Here is a 25,825-nt window from a genome sequence, read left to right on the forward strand (position 1 = left end):
TTCCTTCTAGAAACATATTGCTAGAAACTTTGACCTGAATTACATTGCTTGTTCTAAGCTGGTGATGGTTGACTTGGGCCCTGGTTGTCCTCGGGGCCCTGAGCTCTGCTTGTGGGGACACCAGCCGAGTGATGAGGGGCAAGAGGGAAACTTGGGGCCTGGGGGGAGCCAGGCTCAGGGCACAGGTTGGCAGACGCTATCTGGAACCTGAGTTTTACAGCTGGGGGGGCCTCACAGTGAGGCTCAGGGATGGCAAGTGGCCCCCAAAGGTGACACAGCCAAGTAGAAGCTCAGTCAAGGTTGGAGCTCTGAGCTGAGCTCTAGTGTCTATGAGAGCTTTCTGGACAAGGGCAGCCACTCATCGGCCCAGGTCACGTTCCTGCCCTGGGGCCCAGGGAAGAGAACGCGGCCACTTCCTGCGACTCCTCAGGTCCTGTTTCCAACCATCCTCCGTTTGGCCCAGCATTTGTTGTGAGCTCATTAGCTGTGAATCCACGTGCACTCACCTCTACACACCCGCCCAACGATAAGGAGACCACCCTGAGTTGGCTTTCCTGCGGGGGATTGTTCTCTGTCTGCAGCCTAAGGATTCAAACACACAGTCCTTTCCCCCTTTACATCCGGTTCCCCTTCCTGACATTTCATAATCTACCAGGGATGCTCCATATCCTGATATGGGAAGCTCCCCTCCCGAGCCCAGTCCCACTGAAACCAGGACTGCTCTTTCTCAGAAAGAAACTGGGAGAAACACGGTAAGTCAACCAGGCAAGTGGGAGGGGGATGAGGCTGGGTTCAAGATTCAACCGCTCTAGAGCGGGAATGGATTGCACCTGGAATCGACCCCTCACAGAGTTTATTAGGGCAAGTCTCCAGGAGGTCCCTCCCCTCAGGGTAGGCTCGCAACAATTCTGGGGCGAGGAGGTCCTGGCTTACAGCCCAGCTCCGCCTGGGGTTGTCCCCAGGACCTCCACCTGCTTCTCTCTGCTGGCACTGCGTTTCTGATCTCGTCTACACTGTCCCTAAGCCCGCCTGGGAGCCTCAAAGACCTACAGGCCCTTCTGTTTCACAGAATTCATCAAACCACACCCTTCCCCTGCTATTCCAACACAAAGAGACACAAGTTTAGGGCTTGGGTTTTGTTGTACAATAAAAATATTTTAGGGCGCCTGGGTGGCTCAGTTGATTAAGCGACTGCCTTCGGCTCAGGTCATGATCCTGGAGTCCTGGGATCGAGTCCCACATCGGGCTCCCTGCTCGGCGGGGAGTCTGTTTCTCCCTCTGACCCTCCTCCCTCTCATGTGCTCGCTCTCTCTCATTCTCTCTCTCTCAAATAAATAAATAAAATCTTAAAAAAAAAAAACAATAAAAATATTTTATTGCAATTTTTTTCAGCTAACCATGTCTGAACATTTTGGAATTCATTCCCTTGGCCTTTTTTCTAATCCATGTAGGACTACCTGCTCCTCCGTAACACAGGATTCTACTTTCGAGTAGCCTAAAGTGTTATTATTGTAACATGTCACTATTTGTGAATATTTATATTGTTTATAATCCCTTCCGCACCCCCCACCCCCAAAGAGTTTCAAAGGCGGGGGAAGGCCTTTGTAAATTGGACACCAAAAGCGGAGCCGGCAAATCTCAACATGCAGAGAAGCCTACATTGTGTAGGTCTACAAGCCTCAGATACAAAATTCAAAGACAAACTACAAACTAGGGGGAAAACATGCACCATCCATGAAAGGCTGCATGTAAACAGTTTTAAAAACTTAATTGGGAAAAGATGAACACCCCAGAGAACAAAGTCCCTAATGGGCTTAGCCCGGTCAAAAAATACAAATGCCCAGGAAATACAAAAATGCGTGCAATCTTGATAGTTATCAAATAATGCAAATTAAAATGATTTAATGCCTTTTTTTTTTTTTGCATATCTGAAAGGCACAGATTTTAAGAAACCATAATCCTCTGTGTAGACCCAGACATAGATCCAAAGCCCCTGGGCCGTGGCCGGGAGAGGTGGGAGCTGTTAAGTTCTTTCTGGAGGGAGGGCAGCAGTGTGACTCGGATTATAAAGCCCCAAAGGGTCCAGGCCTTTGATCGTTTTCCTTTTTTTCTTTGTTGAACGGTTGTTCCCAACATTTCTGGAGTGCACGTGGTTTCTGGACGCCCCTCCGAGTCCCAACTTTGGCAGGCCCCACCGGCCGGGACATAGAAGGCAGGTCAATGTAGCCCGCGGGCAGCACGCACAGCGATCTCTCAGGCCAGCCATCGCTACCTCCCCAGCCCCCGGCGGGGCCTCCCGTGAGCTCAGCACAGTTCTCTTGCACGCCGCTTACCACGCCCAGTGCTTGGGGCACCCATCATGCTGGGGCTTTGCCACCGCACCTGGGGCTGCAGGGCCTGCCACCAGCAAGTGGGTCCTGCACTGCTCTCCCGAGCCTTCCCCGTCCAGGTCCTGGCCAGGGGGCCTCCTGCTTCCCTCCACACTGGGGCAGCGTCCGCACATGCTGGGGCCAGGCCACAGACCCAAGTCCTCAACGTAACCAGACACGTGGGCATCAGAACAGGCTCTGACCGAGACAGAATGGGCTTAGCTCAGACCTCAAACTCACTAGTACATCAGTGGAAGAGAAAGAAGACAGTGGTGAAAGCAAGGAAATCTGGTAAAAAACACAACACAACACAACAAAACAAAACAAAACACAAAACCCCAAAAACCCAAAAACCAGGGGCAAATACAATGAGTATACAGGAAGCTCTAATAATTTGGAACCTAAAAGTAAGTTAATGTGAAAGAAAAATGTGCGTGTGTCTGTGTCCATCTGTCTATCTGTGAGAGAGAGCGGGAGGCAGTGGGGAGAGGAGAATCGATTGGCTGAAGGTCCAGTAAGAAGGGAGGAGGCCCACTTACTTCCCCACCTCCATCTGGTCCAACAGTGGGAGAGGAGGTAGACCTCCTCCCACTCATGTGCCTAGGAGCTGGAGGGTGTCAGCGCACCTCCTCAGGCCTGCCAACATCCCAGGGGGGCAGCAACAGGTAGTCCTGCTGCTTGAGGGCCTTGAAGTGCCGGATGGCTGGCATCTGGGGAATGGCCTGGCCCAGGGCCTTCTTGGCCTGGAACCCCTGGTCAGGGTCCCCGATCTCAGGACAGGGTCCTGGGGAAGAGGGCTTCGTCTGGGGTGAGAGAGGGCCAGAGCCCAGACCAGGGAGGAAGCAGTAGTCACCCACTTGCTGCAGGACCAGGAGCCCCTCGGGGTGTGGGGAGGCAGGGGCCCCCTCTGCTCTGGGCTCCCGCAGGCTTAGGATGGGGCTGCTGGCTGTAGGAGGGGCAGGACTGCCCAAAGGGGACTTGGGAGACTGGCCTGGGGTTGGAGGGACATCCACATAGCCCTCAATTTCTGGCTTGCTGGGGGCTGGGCCTGCATGGGGCCCGCCAACCACTCCAAGATCGAGGCTGTGGTTCTGGTCTGAGGGCAGGTGCGGAGGGTGAACTGTGGAGACAGAAGGCAGCCCCGTGGGCAAGGGGAGAGCTAGGTCTGTAGTGGTGATGTAGCCAGAGGCCAGGAAGCCATCCTCAGGGCCCCCGGAGCCAGCGGGCCGAGCTGTGAGGGCCCCGTCCTTCGGGCTGGGGCTGTTCTTTGGGCCTTGACCGTCTACCATCAGCCCGGGTGCAGAAGGGGCAAGGCCTCCCCCTGACTCCAGGGAGGGGTTCCCCTCTGCGCCCGGGCCAGGGGTTCTCTCCAGATCCTTGGCCTGGCCCTGTGCCATCACCTGGGCCAGTGGGACCAGCTGCACCTGCCCCCCCGCCGGCAGACACAGGTACTCCAGGGACCCCGGAGACTGCGGCTTCTGGCTCACGCCTGCCTGTGGGGGCGCCGGCTGGCCCAGCACGTCAGGCAGGGAGTGGCTGTGGGGGAGCCCCAGGTAGGGGCCATTGAAGTGGAAGCCGGAAGCCTGGCTCTCGGGCCTGCCCGCCGGGGCTGACAGGCCTGGCTGGGGGCCGCGGGCCTGCTCCGAGTACAGGTCCAAGGAGGCTGGAGTCGTGTCAGGCTCCGATGGTGATTCACGGGCATCTTTCGGATCCTCCATGGTGAGAGGCGACACCTCGTTGTGTCTGTAGTCTACAGGGAACACGCTGTGGGGAGAACGGGCACAGGGACATTGGGGCCACTTCAGCTCATGCTGGGGCTGGATGGTGCTGGGGAGGTGGGGGGGAGGCCCGGCCCCACCCAGAGCTCACGGAGGGCGCAGGGCAGGGCAAGATCAGGAAGCAAGCCCAGAGAGGACACGGCACGGGCCTTCAGTCCCCCGCGGGTCTCGCCCGCCAGCCTCCATGCTCTTGTTCAAGGTCTTCCTCTACCAGGTGTGGCTCCTCTCACCCCATGCTCCTTCATCCGCCCAGCTTCAGGGACCGGGTGGATGCCCAGCCCACGCATGCCCAGTCATGCCCTCATCCCTTCATTCCCCCCACCCCACCCATGTCATCAGCACCCCAGTGTGGAGTCTTCCTGGGCAGCAGGGCAGGGAGAGGTCATCTGCTCCAGTCTTCTGCCTCGGGTCAAGTCCAAGGTAGGGCCCTCCCTAACTCGGGAATCAGGAAGTTCCTCCTGACACCCAACCTAGGCTTTAGAGCAACCAGCCTCCATGGATCTCTCCATCCTGAGCCACAGGCCAGAGGCCACTTCCTCTGAGCCTTCAGCGTGTGTGATGGGGCCACCCTCCCGCCTCCTAGGGATCCCGTGCCCAGGCACTCACCCATCCAGCTCAGGAAAGAAGCTGCCTTGCAGCTCCTTGTGTGGGGGGCTCCTGCTGATGAGCACCGATACACTGCCTGGGAGCTGGAGCCTGGCACTCCCGTTCTGGGAAGAGAAGGGACATTTGTGCTGTGGGAAACTGAAGGGGGCGGTGAGGACTCACAGGGGATGCAGCGAGCCCCCAGACATAGAAGGGTCTCAGCAAGGTCAGGACGAGCCCCGGCCTCCTGACACCAGGAAGGAGAGGCCCAGAGAGGGGCTGGGATTTGCCATGGGCCCTCGAGCACCCGGGGATGGGGATCTTCTTCTCACGAGGCCACAAATCTGGGGTGTCACTGCCCCCACACCCACACCCTAGTAGCCACAAGACCCCTCCACAGGCAAGCTGGCCGTGCCTGACCGAAAGGTCCCCATGACCCACATGCCGGCGACACCCACCTTGTGACCATCTCAGCATCCAGGATGTGCGTCCAGCCTCACTGCCCGCCCCTCTCAGTCCCCTTTACGAAGGGGTCCTGTGTCCACCCTCTGCAGGCCTCTCCCACCTGGCACCACCCTGGATCCTCCAAAGCTCAACTCCGATGTCCTGTCCTCGGGGAAGCCACTCGGCCTCCCGTCAGCCCACCGGCCCCTGCAGAACTGAACCTCCCCCTGAGGGCCGCCCCCGCCCCTGACTCCTAGCAGGCCCCCTGTTCCACTCCACCCCTGCTCCACGGGAGCCCTGCAGGCAGGGCCAGCCCTGTGCGTCTGCAGGTGCCCAGATGATGGCAGAGTTGAGCTTTCTGGTGCCGGCCCACCTCTTAGTTTCCTGGCACCTTCCCCGGCCACCTAGGCTTCGCGCTCAAAGCCACAGGAAAGCGGGGGAGACATAGGGACGGGGACATGGGCACAGGAGTGAGGAGCCCCTACCACCCCAGCCGCCTTGACAGCTAGATCTTACCTGGAACAGGTGGCTCTTGCTGGGGTTGGGGATTTTCTCCTCCCACTTCCGGTTCAGCCTAGAAAGATACCAGGGAGGTACAGCTGCCAGGGACCTCAGGGAAGCTGCCCCGCACTCCTGTGCTGAGAGGAGACTGAGGCCCAGGACGAAGGCGAGATTTGTCCAAGGCTCCCGGGGAGGAAGGGGCAGAGCAGGGACTAGAGGGAGCCAGTGTGGGGGCCTGGGCACCCCCACCCGTCACGGAGTCCCCTTACCTGTACCCATACATGCCACAGAAGCGCAGGGCAGGGAGCAACGCCAGAATGGTGAAGACCAGGATGAGCAACAGGACCCACATGGGTAGCACTGCAGGCGCCAGGAAGGAAAAAAAAGAGCATTAGCATCTGGCGGCGGGGGTGGGGGGGGGGGGGGGGGGGGGGGGTGGTGGCAGAGCTGGAGGCTTAGGAGGGGGAGGAGGCGAGGCTGGGGCAGAGTCCCCAGACCCTGCTCTGTGCTGCTGTGGTGTTCCAGAAGCAGCTCACTGTCTTGAGGTGCAGAGTGGGGGGAAGGCCAGACACGGGCTAAGAAGGACAGGGAAATGGCCTGACCTCCACCCCTCCCCCGCAACACAAGGTTTAAGCGCTGGGAAGTGATGTGCAGATACTGGACTATGGGAGCCAAAGGCCAAGAAAGAATTCTTGAGATGTCTTTGATGCAAAAAGATGTTGTTGTTTTTTTTTAAAGATTTTATTTATTTATTTGACAGAGAGAGAGACAGTGAGAGAGGGAACACAAGCAGAGGGAGTGGGAGAGGGAGAAGCAGGCTCCCCGCCGAGCAGGGAGCCCGATGCGGGGCTCGATCCCAGGACCCTGAGATCATGACCTGAGCCGAAGGCAGTCGCTTAACCAACTGAGCCACCCAGGTGCCCCAAAAGATGTTTTTATTATAGCATGGGGACAGGACCCATGGGAGGAAGGGCTGCCCAGGGATTGTGAGCAGTGACTGATTATACACTTTGGAGTTGGGGGAGGTAAAGACTGCAGGTTATAAGAAAATTTAATTTTGTCTATATTTCTTTTGCCTTTGTTCCCCACATCAGGAAAGACACAGAGGGTTAGATTCTTTCCAGTAGCAGGAGGGGGTGGGGACTATAGCTCAGGGACTATAGCTCAGGGCAAACACTGTGGACTTCATGTAGGAGGCAACGCATACACTTGAGCTTCAAGTAACAGGGAGGTTTGGAGAGGTAGAGATGGGAAAAACCTGGTGGAGGAACCAGGAGGGGTAAGGGCCCATCAGGAGCCCCAACGTCAAGCCCCTCACAGGCTGGGCCCCTCCAGGACTCCCTTGGTCTCTTCTCTTAGGCCTGGTGTCCAGACCTCTTTTCTACTCGATTGTAACCCTCTTCCTGGGACTTGTCCCCTGCGAGGCTGGCTGCGGCTGGGGTCCTTGCTGCTAATAACTCCTCCCTCCTCCTGGACCTAGTCTTGTACTTGTCTCCCAGTGGTCAGTATAGAAGCAGGGAGATTAAGAAATCTGGGGCATCTGGGTGGCTCAGTCGGTTAAGTGTCTGACTCTTGATCTTGGCTCAGGTCTTGATCTCACAGGCGTGAGTTCAAGCCCTGCGTTGAACTCCACTGGGTGTGGAGCCTACTTAAAAGAAAAAAAGAAAAATCAGAAAGAAATCAGACCAAACCCTTCCAGTCCCAGGCCTCAGTCCATAGCTCCTGATGTTTGCTGCTATGATAACTGTAACTGGAAATTCGGGCTGAGTGGTCACTAGGTGATGGCTGCTACAAAGGCTAATGAAGCCATGGGCCATATTAATAGAGGGCTAAGGTCCGGTCTGAGGGAGGAGCGACGGTGAGGACTGCTTCTCGCTGCTCTCAAGACCTCACCTGCAGTCTGTGTTGCACACCGGGTGTCATTTCGTGTGACTAGTGACACATAGAAGAAAGGATACTTGGGTGGGGTGGGGTCACACTTCTGTGTCCACATCACCTTTGTCCTCTGTCCAGCTGGGCTGTACCCGGGAGGGAGGGTGGAGGCTGGGAGACATACCCCACTCGGTGTCCCAGAAGCTCTCCTCACTCCACTCGCTCCAGATACCGTTGTAGCCGCTGGGGGTGGGCTTGACCCTCACTCTTGCCTGGTACCTGGTAGAGGGCTCCAGGGGCGGCAGCGACATGCTGTGGGCGTTCTGGAGGGTTTCCGTCTTGCTCTCCTGAGGGCACACGTGAGTGAGCAGGTGTGCTGAGGCGGAGGCAACTTGCTGGTGTGTGGGGGGCACAGCCCCAAACCCCTCCACCTCAAGGCCCCGGGTTTTCTGTCCCATCAGTCCCCAGCTGCAGCTGCATCGCCAGGTCTGAGGCAGTGCCCCCAGCCCCCACGGAGGGCCCTACTCCAGTGCTCGCCGAGGTAGAGCACTCTGGGTGGGACTGGGGATTGCATTCCTATGCCCTAGGACAATACCAAGGCCCAGAAATCCCGAAGACACATCATGTCCCACCCTCACTCTGAGACAAACCCCCCAACCTCCCAGCTCCTCAGGGACAGCCTGGACCCCAATTATGGCCTTCCCAGGAATGCCGTGCAGCATGACTGAACTCGGGGGGTCTGCTCCTAGCTCCCCCACTGACCGCGCCCCTCCTGGCTTCAGTTTCCCTATTTCCAGGCTGAAGGTCTGCGGCTGGCTCCAAGGTTTCTGACTTGGGCCACGGGGAGCCCCAGGTTCTGCACACAGGGCCCGAGGCTACCTGGGGGTGCGGGCCAGAGATGGAACCCTGGGCTGGGGCCCTGCCTGCTTTATCAGGAGCAGCTCTGCTCAGAGCGGCTGCATAGTTGTATTCCAGAGAAGACCTCTTTGAAGAAGACCTCGGTGACTTTGGAAAACCCTTCATCCGGCTTGTCTCCCTGCCCTCCGAGCCCTGACATTTGCATCCTTTTTGCAGTTCGGGGTCCCATAGTTCATTCTGGCCATGTCACATCACCTCTGTGAGCCATAGACCTTCACCAGGGAGGGGACAGTGACCAGCCGACCACACAGAGTTATGACTGCTACGTCTCAGCAGCTTCTTCTGACTGGTCCCCGTGCTGGGAGCCAGGCACCTGGCAGGTTGGGGCTCTCCTGTGTGTTTTCTCACCCCGCCCCCCTCCCCAGACTGTGTTTCCGGGGCAGAGGTCCTCACCTCCCATGAGGCTGCATCTTTCTTGTACTGGACCTGGAAGGTGTGACCTATGTGTTTGTAGAACATCTCCTCTGCCATCCAGTGCAAGGTGTAGCCGTCTCTGCTCTTAGTCACATTGAGTGTCGGCTGAGCCATCTGGACTGGAGGGAGGGAAACCTTTAGGAAACATTGTTCCTATCATGCCTCCAATGGAACATTCTTTTCATTCCATGTTGGTCACAGGTGCTCTCTCTAACTGGGTCCAGCCAATCTCAGGGTCCTTGAACCCCCTCTCCCCTGAGCAGCCCTTCTCTGGGGAGATGCTGAGATACGCTTGTTTTGCAGTGAGGTGACCCAAAGCATGGGTTACTCCTCACATTTAAGTAAAAATAAAAACACCAATAATTGGTCCTCTTCTGGAGCATTAGCTATGTTGTATGCACTGTCCTACAGGCTCGGTCTGCATGAATCCCTTCACTTGATTCTAACAGCAACCCCTACATGGTAGGTCCTATTCATTTGCTACAGTTCACAGATGAAGAAACTGAGCCCCAGAATGATTAAGTCACCTGCCAAGGACAAGGCAGCTAACAAGTGGTGGAAAAAAGATGGCAACCCAGCAGACCCCCAGAGTGACTGGTGGATTCCAACCCAGGTGACAGAGACAGATGGGCTGTGGCCTCCTGCACACACTCAAGACTGGGTGGAAGAGCCTGGGGCCCTGAGAAGCCATGCAGGAGGTTCCTTTGCACGGGGTCCTTGCTACACAAGAAGAATCAGGGATATGATCCTGTGAGGAATTAAAATTTCTTTGCATGTATTCTAGCCCTGATTGAAGAAGTCAATCATAGATCAGTTACTTTGAAGATGGAAAATATCCCTTGGTGGAGGACTTTGGGAACCTGAGAGAAAAATCCAGTCAGGGAAGGAAAGGGAAAGTTTGATGGGAGGACTGGGAGGGCGTGGTTGGCAGGAGGGACCACAGAGCAGCTCAACAGAAAAGCAGAGCTAAAGGAAGGTGAAAACAGGTTTTAAAGATGTGTTCGTGAGGATTATCGGTTGAATCTTTCTTCATATTATTTGCCATTGTCATTGTTGTTGCTTCTTGAGCACTTCAAGAAGAGATTCAAATGACTTTTGTTCCCTTTGCTCACTGGGCTGCATTTGGTTGACAGCGACAAACAGGAGAGCCGGCCATCAGGAGTCCTGAGTTGATGTGGGGGACACACGCAACAGGATCATTGCAGGAGCACCCATGACGAAGGCGGTGGGGGGGAGGCAAACTCACTGTGGTCCGAGCTCTTTATAAACTTCTCCTCCTCCTTCAGCCGAAGGGAGACGGTGTATTGGCTGTGGTTCCCGGGGTCGGGCACGGGAATCTGGCATCGGTGTCGGACGTGGAGGCCGGGGAACTCCTCCTTCAGCACTGGGGAGCACTCTTCTTCCCTGAGGATCACGGTGGAGGTGAGGGCAGAAGGAGGCAGGTGCCACGGGAGGGATGTGACCTCGGGAGGAGCCGTGGCTTCCGCTGGGGCCCCCAGAGTCAGGAGGAGGCCTGGAGAGGGCAAGGTGTTGAGGCGGGGAGGGGAGGGGTGGGGAGGGAGAAAGGGGACACTCACCCTGCATTGGGGCTGGCCTTGTAGAAGAGGGTGAAGGAGACTGTGCTGGCCACCTCGGACCTCACTTCCCAGGAGCAGCTAAGCACGGCGGCTCCGTCGAAGAAGCACTGGAGGTTCTGGGGCTGGGCCTTGTCCCCTGGGAGGGGAGACAGTCCCTTATTCATTCCCTCCTGCATTCATTCCTTTGCTCTTAGGGGGCCCACTGGGAGCCTCATCTCCTAGAGATCATGGGCTTGGGCCCCAGAAAAACTCGGGCTTCAACGTAGCCTGAAGCCGCCAGCTGGGTGAGTGAATCCCGTGACCCTTCACACCCCTCTGGGCAAAATGGGGAAGGCATCTCGTTTCCGTGCTCGGGGCCTCAATACAGTGATGTTGGTTCATCTCCACGGAGCACAACACTCAGGAAGACACAGCTGCTCATCAGGCTACTGTCATTGTCACTGAAAGTGCCCCTAGCCAGAAGATGTGCAGAGGCCGGGGCCCGGAGAGAGTTGGTCCAGGGAAGCGATTCTAAACCCATGACACAGGAGACTGGTGGAATCCCGCAGAACGGACTCCCTGGAGCTGGACGAGCCGCCCTCCCCTCAGAAAGGCGTTGCCCCAACTTTGACCATGTTACCTGTCTGTGAGGGCCAGCAGACCTCCGGGCTCCACTGGCTAGGCCGCCCCGAGAGCCCTGAGCTGGGGGCCAGATGGGTGCGCACTCGGGCCACATAGGTGCTGCTGGGAATGAGGTGCTCTGGTGCCAGGACGGCCTGGGAGGACTTGAAGTAGAGGGTGGAGGCCTCCTGCAGGGAGAGAGGGGTTAGGGGAGAGGCGCCCACTGGGCCGGTCCCTTGGCTTGGGGCGGAGCTGGCCATGGTTCTGACCTCCCAGGAGTCCTGCAGCCGCTTGTAGACCACCTCATACTCCAGGTTGGACAGCCAGTGGCTCTGGGAACCAGGAAGGGCCACCGTCCAGGTCAGCAGGAAGCGGTCCCTGGTAGTATTGATCAGGAGGTCCTTGGGCACCGGGGCCTGCACTGGAGGAAGGGGGGCAAGGGCCCATAAGGGGCTGGATGACTGTCGGGCGGCATTTTCTGTGTGGGCAGATGGGCTCCAGGCTGAGTGCCGCCCCTACCAGCAAGTGGCCTTGGACAAGACCCCTTTCCTCTGTGGACCTCAGGCCCTTCACCTGCAAAATTGTCTGGGGTCACTGTGAACACGAACAAAAGCTGTGCACATATCACATAAGCCCCATGAAGTGCTGGCAATAAGCTCCCAATGGAGCCCCCTGTCCCCACCTGTCCCCACCTGTCCCCAGGGCCCACCCTGCAGCCTGTGTGGTCTCCTTCCCAGCAGAGGGCACTGTGGCTCACGTTACTCCCTCTTGCCCTGTCCACCCTCCTTCGCTTTCCACCTGCCCAGGGTCCTGCTCCTCTCAGAGCCCAGCATAAATGTCGCCTCTTTTAGTACCTTCTTGGATTCCCCTCTGCTGGGCAGAATCCCTCACTCCTTTTCCCATCCCACCATAGCCCGATGTATGGTCCTTACAACCCTAGTGCATTCATGTGTTTCCATGTCTGCCCCTCCAAGTAATCAGGAGCTCGTGGGTGGCAGTGTTTGGGCCTTGAGCCCCTTCCCTATCCCCACGGCCTGAGAGTAGTGGCTCAGGGAATTTGGGGGACAAAGCGAGTGAACGATGAATGACTACACAAATAGGTACGTGTAGGCAACCTTCAGAGACCTTTCAAGAAATCATTCCATCAGCCTACAGCAAGCGTCTGTCTGCTGGGAGAGCATATTCACTCATGAATGGCCTGGCTCCCGCCTTCCTGAAGTTTCTGTGTCTGAATGCTGAGGGGTGACTTTCAAGCACCAAACAAGGTGTAAATGTTCTGTGCTGAACGTGGGCCATAGCAACGCTGTAGCCTCTAGAAAATCTTAAGGCAGGAATAGCAGATACAGGGCACCCCCTCTTCAGTCCCCCACCCCTGCACCCACAGCAGGCTCATCAGTCCCTGCACGACTAGCCCCTGAGCCTGTCAGGGAGTGGGAATCCCTCTCAGCATGGAGCTCTATTACCTGAACGGACCAGGAACCCAAGCAAACACCTATTCACCCGACCTGAGAGATTTTAGTCGGCTAGCTCATTGCACAGGTCAAGAACCTGAGAAAGGAAGTGAAATGTCCCAGACCTCTGCGTGTGGGGGCCTCGAATGCACACCTGTCCTCTTGCCCAACACCCGCCAGCCTCCCTGATTCATTGCCAAAATGGTTTGGGCTGGAACTTGACCTCCTTGCTGAACATACGCTTCAGGAGGCAAACACCACACTCCCTCCCCCCTTTCTAAGTTGACACCTTCCCTGTGACCAGGCCACCAGATCCTGGGATAAATGATGGATGGTTTTCCCAACCTGCCCTGCCCTCCCGTCTCCCAGCCTTGGCACATGCCCGTTTCCTCTACCAGGAATGCTCTTCCTGCTCTGTTCTCCCACCCACCCTTCAACCCTCCCTGCAAAGCTCTTTCCTCTGGGAACCCTGTCCTGACCACCACCCCCAACCCGAGGCTCCTCACCCACTGCCCCTCAGCACATGGCATCCACCTGTGGTTCAACTTCTACTGTTTCCTGCCTCTCTGCATGCTCTGAGGCCCACCGGGATGGGGCCCTTTCTCTTCCATCAAACATGTTTTGAGACCTGTTTGAAATGGAATTCACCATGGCCTAACCCATCCCCTCTTCCGGGCAACAGCTTTGTGCTGCTGTGATGAAAACAGGCAGGAAACAAAGGCCGGAGCCCCCTTTCCATCCGATGCTTGCAGGTGCAACGGGCTGCCCAGTGTTTGGGACCCAGGACGCTAAGTCACACACATTGCATCTGAGTGGCCTTGAGCATGTTCCTGTTCTCTTGGCTCCATTTCATTATCAGTGAAATGGGGTAAAAAAAAAAAAAAAAGTAGTGCATGACACCATGCATTATTGTAGTTATTAAATAATATTGGGCAGTGTTTCCTAAAAGCCAGTCATCTGTGGGATTCTTACCACGTGAATTCCAACTTTAAAAGATGATCCTCTCGAATATCTCTATTTTAGGTTCATTCTGAGCACAGATATAATTGAATTAATGAGATTGAAGTGCTGGTTATATATGACTGTGTAATATACAGTCACATGAAACTTAACTATTTACATAAAATGATCATTGACACCCACCCAAGAGCACTGGTTTTGGGGGCCGCTGTGGACACACGGTGTGCTCGCTGGCCCATCACTGTCACCACCACTCAGGGGTGGCACTTTGGAAGAGTTATATGACCTCTCTGGGCTTTAATGGGCTTTAATCACCTCATCTGAAACTGGGCTGTTGCAGATTTGGATGAGACTAGATTGGTGATGAGTGCTTTCGGGCTGTAAAGTTTCTACCTGAATAGGAAGGATTGTTCTGGAAGGGAAGCCTTCACCACTCCAGGTGGTGGGGCAGCCAGGGCCAAGGGAGGTGCCATTGGCCAGGGGCTCCTCACATTATTGCTCAATGCCTCCATCACAGGAAGACTGTAGCCTCTTCTCTCAAGAGACCAAACCCACCCCAAGCCAGTGAAGACTCTCGCTCCCAGGCCCTTCTGCAGGCTGGCCACCTGCCGAGGGGCCACCTCCATCCGGGGATCCCAGGCCTTACCATGCTGGGTCAGAGTGACGGTGAGCTGGGTGCCCAGAGGCCGGTCCGGTTGGAATGAGAAGTAGTCTCTGTCAGCAATAACGAAAAGCTCGTAGGGAATGACACATCTTCTGGACACACAGCCGGAACAAGGGTGGTCTAACAAGGCCGTGTCGTTACTGAGGTCACAAGGTACTGGCTTTGGAGGGTCCCTGCCAGGAGAGAACGTGGTTAGCCCAAGGTGAGGGAGAGTCACTCATTCAGCAAATGTCAGTAAGTGGTCACCATGTGTGGGGCTCTGTCCAGGGTCAGGGGGACACACGTGACGAGACTAAATAAAATACATCATGTGTCAAACGGAGCAAACTTCACATAGACAAATACAGCAGGGCAGGGAGATAAGGAAGCCAGAAGGGCTGGGGTGGGGGTACAATTTCAAATAGAGGAGAGAGGGGAGGCCTCATGGAAAACGTGACTTTGGGGCAGAAACTCAAAGGAAGTGAGGGAGGGAGCCATGCACATTCTGGGGAAAGAGGAATTTAGGTAAAGGCAACAGCAGATGCAAAGGCCCTGGGGCAGGCACAGGCTTGGAGTGTTGTATGACTAGGCAGTTACCCAGTGTGCATGGGGGAGAGTCTGTGAGGGTGGGAGGCGGAGACCAGTAGAGCAAGGTGACAGGCAGCAGTGTTTAAGAGGAATTTAAGGAATTTGGATGTCACCGCGAGTGGGGAAAATGTGGAGTGATGAGCAACGGAGTGACATATCGTGACATCTGCTTTGAAAGGCTTCCTCTAGCTGCTGGGTTGTGGATAGATTGGGTTGGGGGGAGGATGGTAGTCTTGGAAACAGAGACCACGTAGGAGGCTTCTGGAATATTCAAGTGATAGGAAGTGGTTTGCACCAGGGTGGTGATGTTAGCCTTGGTCAGATTCACATTCTATTTAAAGATGAAGCCGACAGCATTTGCTGGTGGATTAGAGGCACCGGTGGGGAAGGAAAGGTGGTAAAGAAGGTAAAGGAACATACCTCCCAGTTGCTCAGTTGGAGCCTCTGGGAGCTCTCATTTAGTGAAGCGGGATGTGGGGATGAACAGGAGCCGTGTTTGGGGGCAGGGCAGGAATTTGGTTTAGAACAGTGGGGGTGGAAGACACCTTTCTCTAAGGACCTGTGGAGAGCCAGGTGCACCTGCAGGCCTGGAGCTTAGGGGCGGGTGGGGCTGGTGAGCGTGTGAGAGTTACCGGTGCGCAGCCTCAGGCTAGGCTGGGTCTCCGCCCCTGGATCAGGATATACCAGAGTGGAGATACAAGGATGAACCCCCAGGCATCCTTCAAGTTGGAGACAAAAGAAGGGAGCAAACAGGGAGACAGAAAAGGTGAGCTGGGGGAGACACAAGGGGAGGGGGGAGACACAAGGAGAGGGGAGAGTGTGGTGGCTGGAAGCCAGGAGACGGAGGTGCTTCCTGAGGACGCGGTGGTCAGTCTGCGTCGGGTGCTGCCCACGGTCAAGATGGGAGACTGAACGTTGGATTTAGCAGCAGGGAGGGCTTTGGTGCCTTGGGCAGGAGCAGTCTGGGGGGCCTAATGGGGGCAGCAGAAGCCCAGGGGCGTGGGTTCAGAATAATTGGAAAGACCTGGGACTCAGTGGGTCTAGACAACTCTTTGGAGGAGGGTGGCCTTAAAGGGAGGCAGAGGATGGGCCCCGCTGAAGAAGATGGGGGTCAGGAGGCCCCCCCAGAGCTGCAGCCTTTGTTGGCAGGGGTAAGTGGGGGTCCGGTCACATTTGCTCAGGAATCGGGAATGATCCTGGGAGAGGGCCTGTCGATGGCACAGGCTGGTCAGCTGCCCTGTGGTCGGGAGAGGGACCTCACCTCTGCAGCCTCGGTTTGCGTGTCTGTGCACTGGGCATCATACCCGTGCCCTGCCCACCTCACAGTGAAGACAATCTAACATCGACTTTTGCAGGGCAATTGTGTTCGATTGTGATGAAATAAGAGTGGGGTGGCAGTGATGTTCTTGAGCAGCAAGAGTGGGTGGGATCCCGGGGCACAGCCTTAGACAGGTCTGGGGTAGGAACTCACTGCAGAGAGCACCCAGGGAGGTGCCAGGGGGGTGGGCGGGCGGTGTGAGCATCGAGGGGGCCGGGAGCCTCTCTTGTGCCGGGGAGGGGTGGGTGTCTCGGCGCAGGAGGAAGCGGGCCACAGCCAGGGCTGGGTGGCGGGTAGAGGAGTGCAAGGAGGGTGGAGCCGGGAAGATGGGGGCTCCCAGGAGCGCGGGAAAGAGGGCTGAAGGGCACTGCTGTGGGGTGTGAGGAGCCGCTCCTCCCCAGGGCTGGCCTCCAGCAGGTCTCCCTGCACCTGCGATGCCAGCCAGTTAATTATTTCTATTACTGTGAGTTAGACTGTCCCCAGACCCCAGGACGGTGCAAGGAATCTTCCCAAATGGCATATACCCCGGAGACCATGTGAAGGGGAAGGAGAAAACCCACACTCTGGAGGCGGCATGGAGGCCAGCCCCCCATGCCAGACACAGGGCATTGGTCCCCGCTCAGCTGGTCAGCTGCCCTGTGGTCGGGAGAGGGACCTCACCTCTGCAGCCTCGGTTTGCGTGTCTGTGAACTGGGCATCATACCCGTGCCCTGCCCACCTCACAGTGAAGACAATCTAACATCGACTTTTGCAGCGCAATTGTGTTCAATTGTGATGAAATAAGATTATCGCCACCACTGTCCTCAACGGCAAGGTTAACGTAGAAGACTCTTCCCAAAACCCTGACATCAGACACCAGCACCTGGGCCTGGCAGGCTGCCTAATGGAGCAGGAGCTCCTGGGCTGGGGCTGGGGCCTCCCCCTCCTGGCCCTCGGTGCGTCCCCCAACCTGGCACAGCCCCACACAGCAGCAACCCTCCCTGTCCCCAGGCCCCTGGGCTCTGGTGTCACTTACTCATTCAGCCTCCGGTAGAGAGTCAGGTTGATGAGCCGCTGGGCGTCCTGAGTGCTTGCCCATCTGCATGTGATGTGGCTCTTGTAGTCATTATAGCAGCTCAGGGTCTGCAGCGGGACAGTGTCTGCCCAGGGAGAGGCACAAAGGGGGTCACATCTCTCCCCTCAAGATGTCCCTTGTCACCTCCTCTCCCAGCCCCTCTGTGATGCCCAGAGCTGGGGAGGGGTTTCCCAGAGTCCTACAGGGGCTACTGGCTGCTAGGCAGAGCTCCCTGGGGGCCCTGAGGGGGACGGAGGTTCTGTGGGTACAAGGGCCCTCCCTGGCCGTGGACTCTCCTGCCCAGAGAGAAACGCCACATTCTAGTCAGCATGGCACACCTCCTAAGCCCCTGCTGTGCCCTGCTCCTGGAAAGGGTCTCCCTCCCACCCCACGAGGGACACATGCTTCAGGCCCGGGCCTTTGGAACAGCCTGGGAGGAGAGGCACACGCCCACCCTGAAGAGTCAGCACGGCAGAGCCCCGTGGGACCTCCCCGGCCCGGGGCTCTTGGTCAGCTGCAGGGCCTCGTGCTGGGAAATGGAATGTGGTTCTCGGGGTTACCAGAGAAGCCGTGTTCTCTGGGGGCCCCTGGGGAGGGGTTTTGTGGGCCTCAGGAGCCAGAGGAACAACCCAGCAGAGCCTCCGAGCAGGAGGAGGGTGCCGGGGCCAAAGCAGGGAGAGACCACCAGTCTAAGGGCACCCAGGAACGAAGGCACAAAGGAGGGAACTGGTCAAGGCCGTCAGGGGAGCAGAGTATCTGGGGTGGGCTGGGGGCAGACATAAGGCTGGAACAACCAGCCTGGAGGTGAGAAGGCTCGAGTGCCAGGCGGACAAGTGTGGACAGAGAAGCCACATAAGCAGAGATGGACTTTCAGGAGGCTGGAGAAGGATGAGAATCCAGGAGGGGGGCGGGAGGGGGGCACCAGAGAGGATCAAGGAAGGGGAAAATGAGGGAGGGAGGGAGGGAGGGGTCTGGGGGCTTCCTGGGGGACATGTGGGGGTGGCCTTGCTCAAGGACCGGCTGTGAGGAGGGGCTAGGAAAGGAGAGGAAGCAATGGAGCTCACCTTGGGCCCCTGCCACACTGGGCCCCCAGAACAGAGCCAGCAAGACAACGGGGAGCAGCCCCCAGGGCGGCACCATCTCTGGGGCAGCTCTGGATTAGCAGGTGGCCAGCTCAAGTAGGTCCAGCGCTGCGCAGGGGCTGGGGTCCTCACTGGCCTGGAATCTTGGATTCATCCCCGGCTGGAGGCCAGGCCAGACCCATGTCCCCAGCTCCTGTGAATCCTCTCTCCAGGATTCTGCCTGGAGAAGAGACTCCAGCTGAGAGGGGGCCCCTCCTATCCTGTAGCCCCAGGACTTGGCCCATGTTGCAGAGTGAACCCAGGAGTGATGCATGGGCTCCAGCACCCCCTGCCACCTCAGCCTGGCACCCAGGGCAGGCCCTTCCGCTTAGCCTCAGTGCCTAGGGCATGACTGTGAGGGCGATGCATTTAATGGCTTCTGCAGAAATAGGTACCCACCTGGTCGTGCACCAGGAACTCCTGTACAATCCCCTGGCCATGGGAAGACCTGGGAGGGAGCCCTGGTATTTGATTTGTTCTGAGCTCCCTGAGGGCCCTGACCTGATCTGCTTAGAGCAATCACAGAGTGTGGCGTCCACAGTGCCCTCCCCTGGGTGGGATCCCACGCGTGCTCACACCGTGCGCACACACACTCAGGGCCTCGTGCTGTCCCGCCCTCCCTCCATTTACTGTCATCCCTCCCACACCGCCCTCAGAATGCCCGTTCCCTTTTCTCTGCAGAAGGTTGGGGATTTCCTCTTTTCATTTTGTCTAGCCCTGGGAAGTACCCAGGAGAGTAGAGCAGAGCAGAGGACAGCGGCTCCTTTTCTCCCTGTAAGACGGTCTGAAACTTCACGAAGCATATATATACACACGCACAAAGCAGCAACTGTCCTACTGGGAAAAGCACAGCTCTGGACACAGCCGACTTGGCCTTCAGCACAGGCTCAGGCCATCCCAGGCCAGCGACCTGGGTTGACCACCAATGCACCCTGAACCTTGTTCTCTGCACCAGTAACATGGGTACAAACACATATCTCACATGAGAGGAACCCACCGCGGTGATGTTTACAGAGCGGTTAGTCCGATAAAAGATCAGGAAAGGGGTGTCTGGGTGGCTCAGTCTGTTAAGCATCTGACTTCAGCTCAGGTCATGATCTCAGGGACCTGGGATCAAGCCCCGAGTTGAGCCCTAAGTCAAGCCCCAAGTCAAGCCCTGGGTTGGGTTCAGTGGGGAGTCTGCTTCTCCCTCTCTCTCTGCCCCTCCCCCAGGTTGTGTACGAGCTCTCTCTCTCTCAAATAAATAAATAAAATCTTAAAAAAAAAAAAAAAGAGGCCCAGGAAAGAAGAGTGGGTTTGTTTGGAGCTGGGAGAGGAGAGTATTTGTCCACTTCAGTACCTACAGATGGGGGCAATGCCACCGGGTAAGGGTGTGGGTCCTTGTGGCTGGTACAGCTTGGTTTGCCTACCTGGAAATAGCCTAAAACCCCAGAGCTTCCATTTGGGTCTTACCACAAGTAGAAATACTACATATGTAAAGAGAGTGATTCATCCTAAAATAAGTTAGAGGTTTAATACATTCCAAAGAAAATTTAACATGAAGTTTTCTACAGGAACTTGGAAAAAAAAAAATATATGTGAGGACAGTTAATGAGATTTTTGAAAACGAGGAGGCTCTCCCCAATAGCAAAATTTTTTTTTAAAGATTTTATTTATTTATTTGAGAGAGAGAGACTGAGAGAAAGAGCACATGAGAGGGGGGAGGGTTGGGAGGGTCAGAGGGAGAAGCAGACTCCCCGCCGAGCAGGGAGCCCGATGCGGGACTCGATCCCGGGACTCCAGGATCATGACCTGAGCCGAAGGCAGTCGCTTAACCAACTGAGCCACCCAGGCGCCCAATAATTTTTTTTTTTTTTTATTTGACAGAGAAAGACACAGCGAGAGCAGGAACACAAGCAGGGGAGTGGAGAGGGAAAAGCAGGCTTCCTGAGGAGCAGAGAGCCCGATGCGGGACTCGATCCCAGGACTCCAGGATCATGACCTGAGCCGAAGGCAGTCGCTTTAACCAACTGAGCCACCCAGGCGCCCCCCAATAGCAAAATTTATTGTAAAGATCCGGTAAGTAAAGCTGTGTGTTGCACACACACGATAGATCAATGGACATAACGACCACGCAATTCTATTCTACCCGAGAATGTACTACATGATGGAGGATTCATGAATCAATGCGAAGGGATGGAATATAAAAAGTGCTAAGATACTTGAATAACATTGTAAAACATATCCACCTAAATCTCTACCCCACACCATCCCCAAATATCAAGTTAGTTACAAATTTAAATATAAGAAGTTAAATCATATTAAACTTGCAAACCATGTGGCAGACAGTGTCAGCTTCTGAGCTGTCCCCTTCCTCCTTGGTAAAAGAAACTCAAGTTTCAGCTTGGCTTGGTGCTACACAGAATAAAAGATGACATTTCCTACTCTCTTCTATCACTAGGTATGGTCATGTCACTAAATATTGTCCAAGGAGATGTGAGTGGAAACACTGGGTGTGCCTTCCAGAAAAGGCTTCTTAAAGAGAGTTGGCTCAGGTAGGAGGCTCCATGTTTGCCCTCCTGCCTCTCCTGCTTCTTCCAGCCTACAACTTGGAAGTGATGGCTGGAGCTCCAGAAGCCGTTTTGGATCATAAGGTTGCCTTAAGGATGGAGCCCAATGCAACAGAAAGAGGGAAGCCTGGATCATTCTTGTCACGGTGGAGCAACCATACCAGCCTGAGAGTGCTGGACATCTTTTATGTGAGAAAAAAAAAAAAACCTTCCATATTGTCAAGCCACTGTTGTTTGGAGACAAAACAGATGCAACTGGAAATAGAAGAAAACTTCACAGGGCTTAAAGGAGACAACAGTCCACTAAGTGAAGGGCAAACTCCATTTTTAATAATGCCATACTCAATCACATGCTGGTAAACTTTTGGCCATCCAAGAATAAAAGGATACTCCTAGAAGCTTCCAGAAGTAAACAAGCATTATTTTCAATGGAATAAGGGTCAGGTTGGTCAGATTTTCTCACAAGTGATCCTGAACTCTAAATAGATAATGATCTCTTGAAAATATGTTTAAGCCTAGAATCATTGAAAAAGTCAAAGTTACATTGACACTTGAGGGCAGAAAAACACATTTTGGAAGTGTAAGACAAAGAAAAATTTCAGATCTTTTCTGAGGAACACAATTACTCTAGGATCTATTTCAGGAAAAAGAAAAACTGTTCAAGAAAGATAGTGTATGATACTGAAATTAGTGGTAAGAAAAGAAGCCAATAAGATTTATACTGAGTAAAGAATTGTTATTTATAAAGTGAAAATAAGTGAATTCACAATCACAATATTGAAGTAAAACATAGATGATCGTAATGTGGGAGTTGGCTGTCAGATTAGGGGTGGAAAGCAAAGGAGAACTGAAAGCTTGCTAAGCTAAAGATCATGTCTTGTTTGGAGAAGCATATGTATGTTAATTACACCCAAAAGCAGAGGGAAAATATACATTAAATACGTGTGTTAAAAACATAAGGGTTAATCGGGGCGCCTGAGTGGCTCAGTCGGTTAAGCGTCTGCCTTCTCGGCTCAGGTCATGATCCCAGGGTCCTGGGATGGAGCCCCACATCGGGCTCCCTGCTCACCAGGAAGCCTGCTTCTCCCTCTCCCACTCCCCCTGCTTGTGTTCCCTCTCTCGCTGTCTCTCTCTCTGTGTCAAATAAGTAAATAAAATCTTTAAAAAAAAATGTAAGGGTTAAAAACCACTAAGAGTGAGAGGTAAGCATGGGAACAAAAGACCGATAGGGAGAGGGAGAAAAGAGAAGAGAAAAAGCAAACAACTTTTCACTCAAAACAAACATGCATACCAAAATTCCCAAACTCGTGAAGAAATTTAATGGTAGGAATAAAAACTGGAGATGGAAAAAAAAAAAAAAAGCAAAACCCAAATTCATTCCAGACAAAAAGAATGTCATAGAACAATCTGACAAAGATGTTTAAAAGAAGAATGCATCATGGCCACATGGGGATTATTCCAGAAACGGATGAAGAGCCATTAAGACATCTCTTCATGATTAAAAGAAACAGGCCAACAGATTAAAAGGGAAAAAAGGATCAGCTTATCTTGACAGATACTTCTCAATATTCGATAATACAAAAGCCCTTCCGATGAAACAAACGAACAGATGAACTTCCGCAAAGGAGACATTGAAGGGAACGTTGGCGTTTCTGGGCATCTACTACAAATCTGTAGTGACGTCAGAGTCAAAAGGAAAATGTTCATGTTCTTCTCGTCAAAGGAACAAACAGGGGAAGGCTGACCACAACTGCCATCTCCAGAGGTCAATCTTCCCCCCAATAATCTCTAAATTCAATGCAATCTAAATCAAAACTCCAAAAGGATTTTTACTGTGCGTGACAAACTGATTCTAGATTATAACAAACCAAACAGGAGAGACGGGTTCTTTAGCCAGAAAAATAATGCGGAATGTAATCGTAGACAGATGGAATGGAAAACAGTAAGGAAAATAACCAAGTAGGAATTTGGGAGGTAAGAGTGGCATTTCTAATCATGGAGGCTACCCACTCATAAATATGATGTTGAGACAGCTGATAATTTTTTTTTAAGTTAGATTACTACTTTATGTATTACCTGCCCCTCCAAATTGCAGGTGAATTAAAGATCTAAAAGTCAAAACTGAAATGGTAAAAACATTTCAAGTATTTCCTTAACCTTAGGGGTTGAAGAAGACACCAAATCCGAAAAGCATAAAGGAAAAACAATGATAAATTTGAGTTAGAAGCAACTAGCACACTTTTATACGAAACAAGATATCTTAAACATGGTAAAGAAAAAAGTCAAGTGATTATCTGGAAACATATTCAAAACATATGTAAATACACTGTTAATAAACCTAATAAATGAGTCACACCTACAGTAAATATGTAAAAGGCAAAGAACCTGTAAGAAAATGGACAAAACATCTCCATACATTTCATAAAAGGAACCCGGATGGCCAACGAACATATATGGCAGATGCATAACTTCACCCATAATCAGGGAAAGGAAAAATCCAAGCAAGAATCAGATCATTTTCATCCATCCATCGGACACAGTTTAAAGACTGATCATCTCCCTGCCCCCCCAAAAATGGCCTTTCGTGCAAGAATGTGAGGGTATATGTTAATTCAGCTACTTTGAGATGATCTGACAATATTTATTAAATTTTTAAATGCACAACCTCTTGCTTGGCAATTCTGCTTCTAGACATGTGGGCTGCAAAAGAAACACTTTCGCGGGTGTGGAAATATTGGAGACAACCTAGATGTATATTAATATGGGATCGGGTAACCTGTGGTATACCGCTACTAATTAATGCCACCTATTTCTTAGGATTAATAAATGAGTTAAATCTATATGTGTTATTGCGGAACGTTGTCCTAAATGTAAATTAGGCGAAAAAAATAAGTCAAAGAGCGGTATGTATATTATAATCCCATTTATGTACAAAGGAAAACTCTATACTTGCAGCATGCTCAGAAGATGTTTTGGGACCAGGGGATAGAGATAGCTGGCGTGTTCTCTTTTGTGTTACATGATTCTGGATCATTCTAACTGTTGATAAAGCAGATACCCACGTAGTCACTTAGTATTAAATACGCTCATCAAACAACTCAACTATCCTGTAGTATTGGTGGGTATGGCACAGGAGAACTGGTGAATGAGAAAAAGAGTGATCAAAGCGAACAGAGGGCACCTGGGTGGCTCAGTTGGTTAAGCGACTGCCTTCGGCTCAGGTCATGATCCTGGAGTCCCGGGATCGAGTCCCGCATCGGGCTCCTGGCTCGGCGGGGAGCCTGCTTCTCCCTCTGACCCTCCCCCCTCTCATGTGCTCTCTCTCAAATAAATAAATAAATAAAATCTTAAAAAAAAAAAAGCGAACAGAGAAGGTTTCATTCCTTACAAAACGATTAGAAAGCAGGAAAGATGAGAAGTCGAGAAAATCAGAACCTGGTGATACAAAATTGCTTTAGGGTCTTTGAAGACCCTATAACAACTGGACATTTGCAACTTGTCACTTGGGCCTGACTGGAGAGGCCCCACAGGCTCGCACCTCCGTGCGGACCAGAGGTACCCCTGCACCCCCATCCCCAGGGCAAATGCACGCACCCGCGCACACCCCGCAGCAGCTACACCTAGACATCTCTCCGCCCCCGCCCCCACCCCAGCCCCGCACCCCGCCAGCCCGCACACTTGGGTACAGAACACCCACACCTGGGCCTGAACCCCACAAAGCAACAGAGGCTCAGGGCCAAGTATGCCAGCCAAAACACTTTCTTCCAGGGGGAAAAGAAGTCCCTGCGCAGGGGACCGGGCCCTTTCTCATCTTCCAGAGTGAGCTTCCAAAGCCACACCAAGCTCTGGGCCACAGCATGACAAAGTTCCAGGTTTCTCCCTCTGCCTCCCAGTCTCTTTGCACCCCTACATCCCCACGACACACCCACACCCACAAGCGCGACCGCGCCCTCGCTCTCCCACTCTCCCTTTTTAAACCAGGGTGTCAGGGACTATCGGAGCTCTTCCCATTCCAGAGACCAGGAGGCAGAAACCAGGGGGCAGGGAGAGGATATTCTCACTGCCACCAACATCTTAGCGACACTTTCGTAGCAAAGCAAAGATGCCGCAAGTGTGTGACTCCCAGGCCGGAGCTCTCCACCTCCCCTGGCGTCCTCCCTGCTGCCAGGACAGGGGACCCCGCAGGTGAGCTCCCCACCCTTACAGCCCTTCACACGGACACTCGGACTGTCTCCTCGCCCCCTGGCTCCCCAAGTCCCAGAGCCACACCTGCCCACTCCACACCCCCAGGCTCTGCTTGTCCTCGGTTCCCAGCCCAGACACCCCCAGCCCTCCCCTTGAGCGTACCCCTGAAAGCCAGAACGTACCTCTTCACGGTGGGACTGCTCAGCCTTCTGCCAGAGTGTCCAGGCAACAGGGAGCCTCTCACGCTTCCTATTTATGCTGACGCCGTCGTTAGGAAACAGAGAAGCAGAAAGAGGAAGCGACACCAGGCCAGGCCGGTTTCTGTGACTCCTCACAAGATCGCCCAGCTTCTGAGAACTGTGGACACCGAGATATCGATTTTTTTTTCTAGGCCTTACTAAGTTTGCAAATGTTGTTCCTTCGGCCACAAGTACTGCTCCCTATTCACTCCTGCGCATCTCCGTGAGCTCCGTGCCAAGTTGCTTCATGCAGCCCTCCCTCCCTGACGCCCCCGGGGGGTGCAGGGGGAGGTGGCGGCGATAACCAGCTGCCGGGCGGGCTCCCACCTCTACGACCGCGCAGACTGTGACCTTGTGCAAATCACCGGGTGGCGGTGTGTGACTTCGTGGGGTCTCGGGACACCCACCTGTTCCTCACCTTGAGGGTCACCCCTCCCTCACCTTGCCCACCAAGAGAGGGCAGGGGACCCACACCCGTGAGGAATCTGGCTCCTGGTTGACAACCTGTGTGTGTCTTCTAGGCCTGGCCGGAGGCGATCACAAAGCCTTCCCGGGCAGGCCTGTGGGGGAAGCTGCCCTCCCACACCAGCCTTGGGGCACATCTGTGCCTTGTCTGAGGGCCCCTCTGAGGGAGGTGTGGCCCCGGCCGGTCATGCTCT

At 54.2% G+C, this 25,825-nt stretch overlaps 1 protein-coding gene across 3 annotated transcripts; it reads right to left on the bottom strand.

Annotated features, from left to right (window-relative positions):
• Positions 1–1,358: 1,358 nt before the first annotated feature.
• CSF2RB (colony stimulating factor 2 receptor subunit beta) lies at positions 1,359–25,501 on the bottom strand. 3 transcript variants are annotated; one of them, XM_034987585.1, is made up of 14 exons: positions 25,110–25,501; positions 18,137–18,374; positions 17,034–17,157; positions 14,116–14,306; positions 11,328–11,479; positions 11,078–11,246; positions 10,459–10,594; positions 10,128–10,285; positions 8,861–9,000; positions 7,734–7,896; positions 5,947–6,037; positions 5,693–5,750; positions 4,754–4,857; positions 1,359–4,133 (listed from the first exon to the last, which is right to left on the bottom strand). In XM_034987585.1, exons 2-14 carry the CDS (start codon positions 18,210–18,212, stop codon positions 2,987–2,989), a joined length of 2,709 nt encoding a protein of 902 aa, XP_034843476.1. In that variant the 5' UTR covers positions 18,213–18,374; positions 25,110–25,501; the 3' UTR covers positions 1,359–2,986. The 3 variants fall into 3 exon arrangements, with proteins under 3 accessions (XP_034843476.1, XP_034843477.1, XP_034843478.1); XM_034987586.1 differs by lacking the exon at positions 25,110–25,501 and adding an exon at positions 22,819–23,433; XM_034987587.1 differs by lacking the exons at positions 11,328–11,479; positions 17,034–17,157; positions 18,137–18,374; positions 25,110–25,501 and having other exon boundaries at positions 14,116–14,186.
• Positions 25,502–25,825: the final 324 nt, after the last annotated feature.

This window comes from Mirounga leonina, unplaced genomic scaffold (genome assembly GCF_011800145.1).
Source record: "Mirounga leonina isolate KUSES-001 unplaced genomic scaffold, KU_Mleo_1.0 Mir_418, whole genome shotgun sequence".
In the NCBI taxonomy this organism is placed as follows: domain Eukaryota; kingdom Metazoa; phylum Chordata; class Mammalia; order Carnivora; family Phocidae; genus Mirounga; species Mirounga leonina.